At 27.3% G+C, this 14343-nt stretch overlaps 1 protein-coding gene across 4 annotated transcripts in view; it reads right to left on the reverse strand.

The window, feature by feature from the left end:
* LOC136075096 (uncharacterized) overlaps positions 1–14343 on the reverse strand; it is a 97748-nt gene that overhangs the window by 65430 nt on the left and 17975 nt on the right. For all 4 annotated transcript variants that reach the window (XM_065787354.1, XM_065787355.1, XM_065787356.1 and 1 more), the window contains 2 exons: positions 9764–10080; positions 4680–5279 (listed from right to left, as the gene is read on the reverse strand). In XM_065787354.1, the coding sequence (XP_065643426.1) occupies positions 4680–5279; positions 9764–10070 (907 nt within the window). In that variant the 5' untranslated portion in view covers positions 10071–10080. The remainder of the gene's footprint in view (positions 1–4679; positions 5280–9763; positions 10081–14343) is intronic.

The following is a 14343-nucleotide window of genomic DNA, read 5'->3' on the forward strand; positions in this document are numbered from 1 at the left end:
TTTTAATGAAAATGGGTACACCGAAAGCCAACTAAAAAGTATTGCAAATCAAATTAGGAATTATAACATACACTCTTATACACGTCTTATACACTCTTATACATGTCTACACTCAAAGAATATATTACAGCTAAATACTGAGCTGATATCTACAAACAAACTGAACAGTTACAGTTATTAAAAAAGTCGGTAGCTAAATCTAAAAATCAGTATATATTTTAACAAAAGTGCGAAAAACACAAGGTTATTCCAAAACCGTTACCTATCAACAGTCCTGTAAGTACAATGAGAGCAATGAGTATTGTTTTTCGATTTCGATTTGAAATTTTGGTTTGTCTAAAAAACGATGCTAAAAAACGGTATTTTATCTTTATAAATGAAACAAAAAACCTTCTGGAAAATCTTAAATCTACTCTTGATGAAAAAAACTATGAAAAAGTTGAAAATATCACTGAAAAAGCCCGCCAAATAATGTTTATAAGATCAAAAGAAAGATTATTCAAAAAGTTTAATATTCTGCAAAACAAATTTAAGAATAAACAAAAAATTAAAAACGGTAAATTAACTACACATATTAAGAATGCTGTTTTGAACCTATGCAATACCGAAATTCCTAATAACCAAAATGATCTTCTTAATCTTGGTCCAAACTTTGTACCTTCGTCAAAACATATCCTATATATGGATATTACCACCACAACAGAGTCGTTTGCTTTAAAGCTAGAATATAACAACAAAGTTGAAAATGCGCAGAATTTGAGAAAAAATGTATTAAAAGAACTTAAAATGGGTAAAAGAATTAGTCAAAACTTAACAAGAGAGCAAAGAAAAGCTCTAAAGGAAATTAAGGAAAACAAACTTGTCGATATATATCCGTTTGGTAAGGGTAATGGGTATGTGAGAATTTAACACGGAAAGCTTTAGAAAGAATTCGCGATCAAATTGGTCAAACAAAGGTTTTAAGTGAAGATCCTACTTCTAGTTATGCTATAAAAATTAAAACCTATCTTTCAAAACTTAATAAAAAAAAAAGATTTTCAAAAACAGAATATGACAGTATATATCCAAGTGATCCAATCCCACCTTGTATGTATGGTCTAACTAAGGCTCATAAGCCTGAAAAAGCTTACCCCATGAGAATAGTTATATCAACTATTGGCACACCTAATTATAGAATACTTAACTACTTAGTGAATGCAATACAACCTATCTTAAATCTTAAAAAAACAGGTTTGAAAAATTCTTTTGATTTTATTAACAAAGCAAACTCATGGAATGTAGACGAAAACGAAGTTCAAGTTTCATTCGATGTAATAAACCTGTATCCATCAATTCCACTTAAACAAGCTACTTTAATTCATATAGATCAATTAAATAAAGATAATTCCGACAGATGTTCTACCAAGCTTACTATATCAGAAACAAAAACACTTATAGAGCTTTGTTTACATCGTTGCTATTTTTTGTGGAACAACGAGATCCATGAATTGGAGAATTCTGGTCCTATTGGTCTTTCATTCATGGTTGTATTGGCAGAATCTTTTCTGCAAAATCACGAAGAAAATGCCTTCAAAATTGCAAAGACATTAAATCCTCCTCTCGACTTAAAATCCTATTTAAGATACGTCGATGATAGCCATGCTAGATTTTCAAACATCCAAGATGCAGAGAAATTCAAAATAATCTTAAATAAACAACACCCTGCAATACAATACAAAACTGAGACAGAAAACCATAACAAAACTCTGAATTTCCTAGATATAACAATAATAAATAACAGCAAAGGTAAGTATGAGTTTAAAGTCTACAGAAAAGAAGCCATTACAAATATTCAAATAAAACCGCACTCGAATCATGACCCCAAAATTTTGTGCGCAATATTCAATTGTGTTCACAAAGCATACTCCAGATGCAGTGTTACACATTTAAAAAATGAGATAAACTTTCTTATTCAAGTTTTTAATGAAAATGTGTACACCGAAAGCCAACTAAAAAGTATTGCAAATCAAATTAGGAAAAAACGGTCCGTAAAGACCAATAGAATTCAATCCAATAACAATGCTTACCCAACAGTATCATTAACGTAGATACCTTCACTATCACCAAAGTTAAGGAAAATATTTAGAAAAATTGGCTATAGAGTAGTTTTTAAATCAAACCCTAATTTAATAACAATTTTAACATGTAAAAGCAAATCTAGATTGCCCCAAAATAGCCAGCCTGGTACATATTTAGTTGAAAGCAATTGTTCAAAAATATGTAGGAGAAACAAAATTACAAATTAGAACAAGAATTTAACAACACCGAAAAAGTCTAAATGATGGCAAACATTATCAGTCAGCAATTGCAACACATAGCAAGTTTTGCTCTGAAAAAATAAATTGGGAGAAAATTAAAACTCCCAGTTTATTTTTTCATTTTAAAACTGTTTTTTTAACGTTCAAAAAATTTTGTAATATTTTACGAGCTGATGATGCTGGTCTCCACAACCCAGTGAAAACTTCTCAAAATAAATTAATATTTGTATTAAGAGAATTCGTATTGTTTGATGTTTTCCTAATAATATAACATACACTCTTATACACGCTGTCTACACTCAAATCATATATATATATATATATATATATATATATATATATATATATATATATATATATATATATATATATATATATATATATATAATACAATATTTTTTATTGAAAGCTCATTTTTGTTAATCAATATTATATAATATTTAAAGCTTTCACACTCATTGTACAAACTTGTTTGTTATTTTGTTGTTTTTTACCTTGATTTTAAGAGTTATATAATAAAAACGTACAAACATTATAGATTTTAGATTTGTAATGGTTAAAATAAACTTATATAAAGCTCGATCAATGTCTTTTCTTTAAAAAAATAAAATAAAAATAAAGTAAACAACTGTTTCTTCAAGGTAAATATCCTAATTTTTATGTGCATTTACTTGTTTTTATGCAATTCCGCGCATAAAAAAACCATTACATACTATTAAATATGTGCGCGCATGAAATTATCGAAATTGTTTAAAGATCAAACTCTTTACAAAGGTCATGCTATTGATAAAGTTGGTGTTTATTTTTAAAACCCTTTTGTTTCATATGTTCAACTTTATGTTGCAAGTTCAAGAGCGAAATCGTTTACTACCTTATTTTAAAAAAATTACAGAAAATATGTTTCCTTCTATAACATAAAAAACTAGATCATTTGATTGTTTCTTTTGTAAATTTGATAAACATTTATTCTATTGTTATTTAAAAAATATTACAAAAATTAAGTTTTATTTACAAATGTTTCTAATTTAAATATTTTTCTTCATTCATATATATTTAGTTATTTTTATATGTTATATATTATGAGTTTAAATGTGTTAAAGTTATATGAGTTTATATTTTGTAAGTGTGTAAGTATACCATATACTGTATACCAGCGCAAGAAAACTTTCATAGAAAAAATAAAAAAAAACAGAAGTTTTTTAACCTCATTGGTGCTGTATACTTAAAAAGAAACAAGCTCTTCGAGCGATTCAACACAATCCAACAATAACTGCCTACAATTTATTAACAACGCCCTAGTTGTTTTTAGACTGCCTGATAGTTACACAGCCCTCACTGCTGCAAACCTTGCTTATCCTGCTGCTTTAAATGCAAGCACTGACCCAGCTCTAATATCAGCTCTTTCTAAACCTGCCTTTAGTTATGTCATTCCAGAAATAATTGCTCTTGCTCGCATTTACGCTCTTGTTTTATTACTGTAAAGGTTTGCAGGTAAACCGCAATTATTTAACATTATTTATTCGATTAACTTCAGTTGTATAAAAATACCTTGAAAATATCAAAAAAGTTTCAAACCCAAAATATCACCGAAAAAAGAAATAACAAAAAAAATCAAACAAATATCACGAAAATCTGATTAATCCAGCCTCTTTATCCTGCCTCTTAATCCTGCCTCTTAATCCTGCCTCTTAATCCAGCCTCTTGATCCAGCCTCTTAATCCAGCAATTACACTCAGCAAATCAAATTTTTAATCACTGTGTTTGCATTGTGTATTAAAGCATAATTTGGACGCTAAACTAAGCTTGTATTGCAATAAAAAGCAAGCAATATTTTATAAACAACTACATTTTTTATTTTTGTATAATTCTGTATCCTTTCAAATCAATTTATTACATAAAAAAACATTTTTTAAAAAAAAGATTTACTTCAATAAATTAAATTTTTTATTTGTTTTTATTTGTTTAGTAAAATTTAAATATAATTTTAACACGTTAATTTAGATAAAAGAGCTGCATCCGGCAAACGGGCTGTTGGTTGCCAACCTTTGTTCTAAACTACCAACTTATATAAAGAAAAATAGGCTTACTAATATAGTACTATAAAACTAAAAACAATGAAGCTATATTCAAGCAATTTTATCATAACAATAGTATACGCTGTAGTTTATCAAGAACCACTAGTCACTTGGCAATGTTGTATTTACAGACTGATAAAAAATTTCAATCAAATAAAACGTTATGAAAAAATCTACTTTCTTTTTGGTTGTTAACCACTATTTTTTTTTTCTTTATATATATATATTTTTTTTCTAACATTAGTTATGATAACCCTTAATTTAAGTAATGGTTTATAAGTTAATAACATTTGGATTTATAGTATACCTGAAAAAATATCATAAGAGTATAATAACTCTTTTTCTGAGCTCTCCAAGTTTGAAATACTTCTGTCAAAAAACATTTGATAAGCTGATTTAGATTCTAAATCTTCGAATACATCAAAACTTTTGCTTCTTTTAAGAATCTTTTTCTTGTCGATAACTACAGATTTTTTAATAATGCTGTCCGGCAAAGGTTGTTCCTGATTTTCGTTTGTTTTTTTTCGGACCTGCTCTTTTAAGATTTCTTGGTCTTCAACTTTCTTTCGAAAAGGGCGAATATAGATGGAACTTTTTTTAGAACCCCCTGTCTTGTGTGTCAACATACTTTTAGCAGTTTTAATATCACAAGTCACTATATTATCAACTGATGTAGATTTTTTCAAGCCAGTTTTATTACTAAACTTTTCACGAATCTTATTTAGGTGTAAACTTTTTATAATTTGCTTTATACCACCAGAGTTTTCAATCAAAGCAATTTTTTCAGTATTTTTGTTGTATTGAAAAGAATTACTATTCTCAATACCATCTTCACTGTAACTATGCTTGTAACTACGCTTGTAGGAATCTCTTTGTGGAGTTTTTAAACAAGCATTTTCTGCTGCACCTAAAAACAGCAGTCATAATTGTTATATATTTATCATTTTATAAAAATAATAATAATAATAAAAGTAAAATTGTTTTTAAAAGCAACACAAATGATAATTTATTTAACTTCTTTTTAATATTTGTATATAATAAATATTTATACCCTTTATGATTTTAAAAAAATCTAATTTAGATCTTTCTTTTTTAATGGCAGGTGTTAATATAAATTTTTATTAAATAATTCAACTAGGTTAGTATTTGTTTTTACACTTGATAGGCGGAATTATGTTTGGAGGATTGAATATCAATTTTGCCATAATTATAAACATTAGGTTGTTGGTCATTTCATACACTAATAAAGACAGATATTGATATTAGCTTATTTTTTTGATTATTTGCGAAATCAAGTGATAAAACTAAGTTAAGAACATACTTTGACAAAGTTTCATATGCAAATACCTTTGCATCATCATTATCATCATTCTCGATGCTAGCACAATTTCTTTTCCAATCTCGCAGGGTAAGACAATTCTAATAATAATATAGCTTCTTCAGCATAAACCACCTTCTGTATTTGTTTTCCTTACTTGATTTATTTTTTTGTTATCTGTAACGCACTAAATATTTTCTGATTTTCTAAACACAAATAATGGCGCACAAAATAAAGAATCAAAGGGGGATTTTAAATTACGACTAACTCAGGATGGCTCCAATAACAACTCCAATGCCAACTAATTCCAACCGACTAACACAAAGAAATTATGCTTAAGTTAACAGTGTTGTCTACAATATGTCTGGTGAATAAAAAATAGAGGTTTGGTAAAATAAAAGTAAAAAATTTAAACTTTTAATATTTTATACGTTTAACTTTAAATTAACTTGTTTAAATTTTTTATGTTATAAAACTAAACTTGTATAACAATTTTAATTAAACATAAGTAAATTTCAATTTTTTATAAAAAACTTGTAATTTATAACCCAATAATGTTTTATAAGATTTGTCTCATAAGGTGCTTTATAAGATTTGTCTTATAAGATGTGTCTCCAATATTTGAAGACTCTCTGCATGGGCATTACTGACCATCACGAACTTATTTTTACAATGCTCAATTCTTTCTGCAAGTTATCTGCGAAAAAAATAATTCTCAGGTCTTTTGAACATGAAAGTTTTTAGTGATTTTCTGAATCAATTAAAAACAAGTTTAGATTTTTTAATGACTTCAGGAAATTTAACGTTATCTTTTGCGAACTTCTAAATCTATAAGCCCCAATAAAAACTAAAACTTTATGAGGCAACGATAAGTCATTTATGAATGAAGATTATGAAAAAGCGTTTATGCTTTGCTCAAAAATAAAAATAAAAATTTTCAATTTAAAATATAAGATACTTCTTTGTCTCTTTACAGGGAGCAAAGGAACTATGTAGTGAACTTGATTAAAAAAACAAAAAAAGTTTTATTTGATTATGCAAATTTATTTAATCTTCCTTTACCTGTGTGGAAAGAGTGCAATTTTTTTCTTTAAAATAAATCTGGAAATTCAAACAAGCGTAAAATCCTAATTGAACAAAGATTAACTATATTAGATAACTTTCAACTATCAAACATTTTATGTTGCATTTTACAAACGTTGCATTATTTCTTATAAATAGTAATATGATTTTTTGGACTTCTTCTTGCAATGTACTGGTTTCAGTTAAATCCGCTATCGTAAGATAGGCAAACAATACTAGTATAACAAAACATTAAAAAAAATCTAAATTGTATTCTCAAGACTTTAAATTTCAACAAAATTTAAATTTTATCAAAACTCAAATTTCATTAAAAACTTTCTCCCTATGATATCACTGTAATCATTGATTTTTTAAATATTGAGAAGACTAGTAAGGATATTCCAACCTTTGTTCTAAAAACTTATGTCACGGATTTTTAAGAAGACCCTATTACCTGTATAAACAATAGTGCATCTCAAAGTTATTTTGAGGTATACTATTATTTATTTCTTTATTAAAACGGCTAATGTTTCAAAAAATAATGACCCAACAAATCTAACTACCGCTCAATAAATACTTTGTCAGCTCTTTCAAAAATCTTTAAAATGGTTATTTATGAGCAAATACAGGTATATATTAAGCTAAGTCTTAACAAATTGTTGTGTGGATTTTGAGGAGAGTATGTTGCGCAGCATGCACATTTTAATATGCTTAAAAAGTGTCAAGATTGTTTGGATAAAGGTGTGGATGAAAGTGTTGCTAGTTCAATATTTATTAATTTTTCGAAGGCATATAAATTAATTCCGAATGATTAGCTTATTGCAATGTTAGAAGTTAATGGGTTTTCTAAAATTCTCAATTCTTTGTTATTGTACCTTTCTGAACAGAGGGTAAAATAGACCTCAGAGGTAAGAGTAGACCCGGAATCTGGTGTGCCTCAAAGTTAAATAATGGGACTAATTTTCATTATTATCTTTAAAAGTAACTTTTCCCTAATTATAAAAGGCTTTGAAATCTGCAACATTCCTGACGAAAGCACTCTTTATATTTTCGTCAGCAACTTTGAGAGCGTTACCTACAAAACCTCCCCTTCAAATATAAAACTACATTTATATTTGATATAGATATATATTATATACCTCTTCTTCTAATATAAAAATCAAATGCTACTTTATTGTGTACTATAAATAAGATGGTTGCAAATCCGGACAAATATTAATTTTTTTTAGTTGGGTTAAAACTTTGTGAAGGTCAATTTTTAATGGTTGGAAATGCAAAGATATGTGCTTTCTCTAAGGTTAAACATCTCGGGGTTACAATTGATAAGGATTTGAAGTTTAATGATAATATTAAATTTTTGTTTGGTAAAGCAAAAAATAAATGCTTTGCTCTTACACAAATAAGCAACTTATTTTCATTTGAACAAGCTCTTTTTTGATACAATACTTTTATATTTTACAATTTTTCATACAGTCCTTTGATTCAGATATTTTGCTCAAAATATAATAATAATCTGTTTAATTAAATTTATCAAAAAGGACATCGCATTGTTCAAAAGATACTTGCTCTCTTATTAAGTGATATCCTAAAATTAGAAAATAAATCAAGCATCCACCTGAGAAACTGCGGTTTTCAATAACTAAAGTTTTTAAATCTTTAAATTGTTTAAACCCAAAATTTTTTTTAGGTGTTTTTATCAAAAAACCCCTACCGTTTAGACTTCTCTGTATTAAGAGTTCTAAGTACACCTACTAATAGCTTCGAAACTATGTCAATAAATTGTCTAAAGACGTTCAAAAAATGAATTTTAAAAAGACTTTGAAAATCTTGTTTTGGTACAAAAAAATATTTTTTTTTTTTAATTTTTGAACTTTTATTTTATAGTTTTGTATTTTGTTTTATATTTTCGTATTTTTGTTTTGTTATTATTTTTAGATCAAAAATAGTTATGTATATTATATTTTAGATCAAAAATACGTGGAACTAAGTTAGGAGTTTTTTAAATATGTGGAACTAGGTTAATAGTTACTGGTTCGAAAACTTCAATTAAAGTTTTTTTTTTCAGTTTTGCTTTTTGAAGGGAGGGAAGTTTTAGGATTAAAAAAACATACAATTTTAATAAGTTTATTAATTGCTTACTATAAAAACAAAACTTTAATTAATATTGTTTGTAACAACGTTAACTAAAGTTTGGTTTTTCTAAAAAGCAATTAATAATAAACTCATTAAAACAACTTGTTACTGTACATTTAACAAAATGTGAGTCGCGGAACAGAAGTTCCGTCACTATAACAGCAGAGTAAGATACAAATAAGGTTTGTAATAAAATACTAATAACAATAATAAATGCTACGAATATTAGTTTTTACTTTTTAAGAAGTTTACGCATATTTAAATTTAGGAGCATTACTAGATCGAGCCATTTGAGTTTAAAATGCTTTCTCATATTCGTTTAGTTGATTTTTAGAAACTTTGATATCATCAGCATTACCAATTTTATTGGTTAGGATATTCCTTTTATTTACTATTCTATTTGTAAAGAAATGTCTTTTTGCTTCAGATATAAGAACATTTTGTTTGAGCGACCATTGATTATGACCTCTTAAATTTGGATATAAATTGTTTATTGGTGAATAAATCTCCAATTTACCTTATAAATATCTTTTTTTATTTTACTGTATTTTATTATAATATATTTCTCTTTATTTTTCTAAAACTATAAACCAAAATTCTTTTAGTCGCTTTAATTTTAAATTTAAAAGCTTACTTTTTAATTATTTTCAAGCCATTTAAAAAATTACCTCAATTTTGAAAAACTATTTTATATAATTCTTTATTGTCAAAGAGGTTTTCAAATGATTTTGAAACACTGCCAATGAAATATAGTTAAACGTGTATTAAAGGTAGAGTGCTTTAAATAATATTTTAAAGCCTATTGCTTTATGAATGTAAAAATGTTATACAAAGTAAAATATTATTATTGACAAATAATAAAAAATAAAAAAAATTACTGAATGAGTAAATGAATTCATCAACAAATCCTATTAGATCAACTCTTTCTATGCTGAATAACCCTTTCTTTAACTCCATAAGTGTTGGATTGTCATTTATTTGAACCCATTTAGTTAACATTGAATATGCTTTTTCATCAGTTTTATTATTATTTTGATCAATCGTATCTAAATAGTTGACTTTAATATTTAAGATATTTCCAAGATTTCTCCAATCCCCTCCAATACCATTGCTTAACTTAAACTTAAACTCTTCGCTTTGAAGAATATTTTCATCTGTGTATGGAAATATATTATTTTGTGCCATTTTGATGTTTCTATAAAAAAATAAACAAGTTTATATATATAGAACTTACAGAAAGTTTTTGCAAACTCGTAAACTTTTATAGTCAGCTTTAAATCACTATAAATTAAAAACTAATTTTAGTTTGAAACTTTTTTTTTTAAGAAAAAGGTGAAACCAAATAAAGTAAATATAATATCAAATATTTTTCAACCTTTTTTTTTTTCCTCCATGAATTACTTAGTAGTTTAATACACTGAAATATGAGTGAAAATGAGTGTGCAAAAGTTCTAAATATTTAAAAAAACTATTTCATTTAAAAAATATTAGGATAAAAAATTAAATCCTTTCAGAAACAATATATTTGATTCTTTTTGATTGATTTTTTTAAATATTCTGTGCGGATTATTAACAGTCAAGAAAAAATGTAATTAGTAAAAACTGTATCTCAGCATAAACTGACGAAAAATAAATGTTATTTCAAAACTCAGTTAGTTAAAACTTCAAGTTTGCATTAACAAAAGTATTGATTTAAAAGCATGTCAGTTGAAAGAAATAGCAAGTTGCTGCCATGCTAAACTATATATACAGTGATTACCTCAATCAATATCGATATAAAGAGATATTAGAAAAGTTATTTACAACCTTTATTGAACGTTTTTAGATCTGATTCCACTAGGCATTTTAAACAAGATAAAGATCACACAAAACACATTTAATCAAGTAATATACAGAGGAAAAAAGATTGAATCTGAAGCATTGGCCCACCTGCTGACCTGATTTGAACCCTCATATATATATATATATATATATATGTATATATATATATATATATATATATATATATATATATATATATATATATATATATATGTATATATAAATATATGATGATATATATATATATATATATATACAAATATATATATATATATATATATATATATATATATATATATATATATATATATATATATATGTATATAAATATATATATATATGTATATATATATATATATATATATATATATATATATATATATATATATATATATATATATATATATATATATATATATATATATATATATATATATATATATATATATATATATATATACATATATATTTATATATATATATATATACATATATCAGCCTCACTAATATTAATTATATAATAGAGCTTACTAAAGCTCTGATTGACAGGGATATGTATTGGACAAAATCAATTTTATTTCAATATTAATTTAATACAATTTTTTATTTGATATTATAAATAAAACATAAGACCTTCCATATTCACAAGCATCTTGCTTCATTGCAAAAATACAAAGAAATGACATATCTTGATTCTTTTTTCATTATTATTATATCCTGATTCAGCCTACAAATATTTTAATCCATTGCTTCACGTTTGTATTACTTCAGCATCTGTATTTAAAGCAATTTCCTGCTTAAATTCTTTTACAGCTTGTGATTTGGACAACATGCCTAATATATTCTTGCAAAAATTTTTTCCGGAAATGTCGTCTATACTTTTAAAACTATTTACCAAGTACTTATCAGCGTCTCATTTTTCAGCCTGCAAGAAACCAGCATCTATTATCCCTATTTTCAAACGTTCCGGAGAGCGATCTGAATTTTTTGACTACCATCCCATTAGTCTTTCTACTTTAATAGTAAAGTTTTTGGAACTTTAACTAACAAATATTTTAATCTGTTATCTTGAATCTACGGACTTCATCATTAATAATCATCAATATGGATTTCAAATATCTCGTTCTACAGATGAATAATCGATGGTAATAACTGATAGGCTTTATTGCGCATTAGATACATGTAGAGGAGTTAAGGCTATCGCTAGTGTTATTTCTAAAGCTTTTAATCAAGTTTTGCATGCTGGTCTTCTCAATAAGTCCTTTTCTTACGATGTTTTAAGTAACATCAATAAGATTATTAAATTTTTCCTAACCAATTATAGTATAGGAGTTGTTGTCGGTGGACAGTACTCTTTTTTATTTCCTTTAACTTCTGGAGTTTTTAAAGGTTCTATCCTTGACCCCATCTTTTTTAATTTACATTAAGGGTCTCTTCCAGAATGTCATCTTAGGTAGCATCAACGGTAGCATTGTTCACTGATGATACTACAAATTATTCTTGTCTAGATAAAAAGCCAACACTCTCAGATTATTTGGAGGTAGCAAATAATCTTGAAAAGTATCTCATTTCTGCTACGTTATAGAGCTCTCAGCTGCTGGTAAACTTTAATTCAGATAAATCCCTTATTTTATACCGTCATTGTAACAGTTTAGATCTTCTTATTTTTATAAGCAGTAATATACTTAATGAGTCATCTACCCTCTGTCTTCTAGGATGAATTCTAACTTCAGACCTATCTTGGAAACCATATATCAAATTTGTTGCAAGTACAGCATCTGCTCAAACTGCGTCTCCTTTTTTTCCCCGATTTATTCTTTATCTCTATTGTTCTCTAATTTGTCCTTGTATAGAATACTGTTGCTATATCTGGAGCAGATCTTCGAAAAATGCCCTTTCTCGTTTAAAAAAGGTGCAAAAATGCACTGCAAACCAAGTTGATCCTGCTCTGGCAGCCAACTTTCAACCAAACTCACATTGTCGTATAAATGCTTCTCTTTCCCTTTTCTTTTAACAATATAACGGGTGCTGCCCTAAAGTGCTTGTGCCATTTACTAAAACTTAATTTGCCTGTTTCTTGTAAATCAATTAAATCCCATCCGTTTGGTGTGACTATTCCTAAATCCTCCAAAAATTCTTGCTTGTCTAGTTTTTATCCGCGTACATTAGTTCTATGGATTTTGCTCAATTTATCTTTATCATGATTTTTTTTCATCTTTTTTTTTCCAGGAACTCTTATAGTTTTTGCTTGTAGCTTTGTTAAAAGTGAAGATGAATAAAAAAAATATTAACAGAGTATGAGTTAAAAATTAAGTAAGGTATCCTTATCAAAATGGATAATTTATCCGAAAAATCCCTTTTCGACTTAATCTCTTTTGAGCTATTTTAACCTTATTTTGCTTTTCGTACTTTTAATACAATTATATTTTTTACAATTTTATTTTCATTCTTTATTTCGATATTATTTCGGAAATTCCTATTTAGAGCTTATTCAGTTTGGCTGTTTTTGATACTCTTACTACTATATACATTTATACACAAATATACATACATATATGTACAGTCCCTGGCCATATTATTAGACTCACTCAAGTTTTTTAAGAATTTATCGCATTATACCAGTTTAAATGTAGTGCATTCACATTTAAACATGGATGTGATGGATTTTTATGTAGGAAATTTATTATACAATTCGCATTTGTATGTATTTTCCATAAATGGTATTACAGTGTGAGTCAATTAGTACATTAAAGCGAAATTAAAGTCGAAAGCAGCTCCAGTCGCATTCGCGGTGGCTTCAGTTGCGGACGTGTTTATCTGAAGTAATTGTTTGTTTAGCAGTTTTACAGTACATATTACGCATTTAGCTGTTTATTTCGTGTGCAACGTTTATAAATAATAATAAGTTTGAACACTTTAAACATGGGTAAAAAAGCCGATCTTATACCACGCGAAAAAGCTGAAATAAAGGCCCTTGTGAATGCTAAAGTACTTTCAAATCGCAAAATATCACAAAGATTGGAGATATCTGAAGCTAGTATACAACGGATAAAACAGAAAATTGAGCCAGGGGAAGAATTGATCCCAAAACGAAAGAAAAAATGCGGTAGAAAGCCTATTTTCACTCCAAGGGCAGAAATATCTTTAAAGAAAATTTGCCTTGAAAACAGATTTGCTACCACTAAACTGATAACATTGCAACTCCAAGGTGTTAATGTGAATGCTTCTAAACGCACTGCTCGAAGAAAATTCTTAGATTTATATTTTAAGGCCTGCTGCGCTGCCAGGAAGCCCAAGTTAACACCTGCAATAAAAATAAGCGTCTGACGTGGGCCAAGCAGTTCCGTGATAAAAATCTGGACTTCTGGAGATCGGTAAGTTGCTACAATTTCTTTACAATTTCTTCACAAATAATGCTTTTAACCTTTTTCTATGATGAAAGAAGACCAGCACAAATGTTTTGTGTTTTTTGTTGCTATTATTGACAGGTCTGCTTCAGTGATAAAAGCACATTTGAAATTTTGCATAACATAGCTCAGTTTGTGCGTCGTCGTCACGGAGAAAAATTTCATCCTGACTGTGTTGTTCAGACTGTGAAGCACCCTGCAAAAGTAATAGTTTGGTCAGTCATTAGCAG

This window comes from Hydra vulgaris, chromosome 01 (assembly GCF_038396675.1).
Source record: "Hydra vulgaris chromosome 01, alternate assembly HydraT2T_AEP".
In the NCBI taxonomy this organism is placed as follows: domain Eukaryota; kingdom Metazoa; phylum Cnidaria; class Hydrozoa; order Anthoathecata; family Hydridae; genus Hydra; species Hydra vulgaris.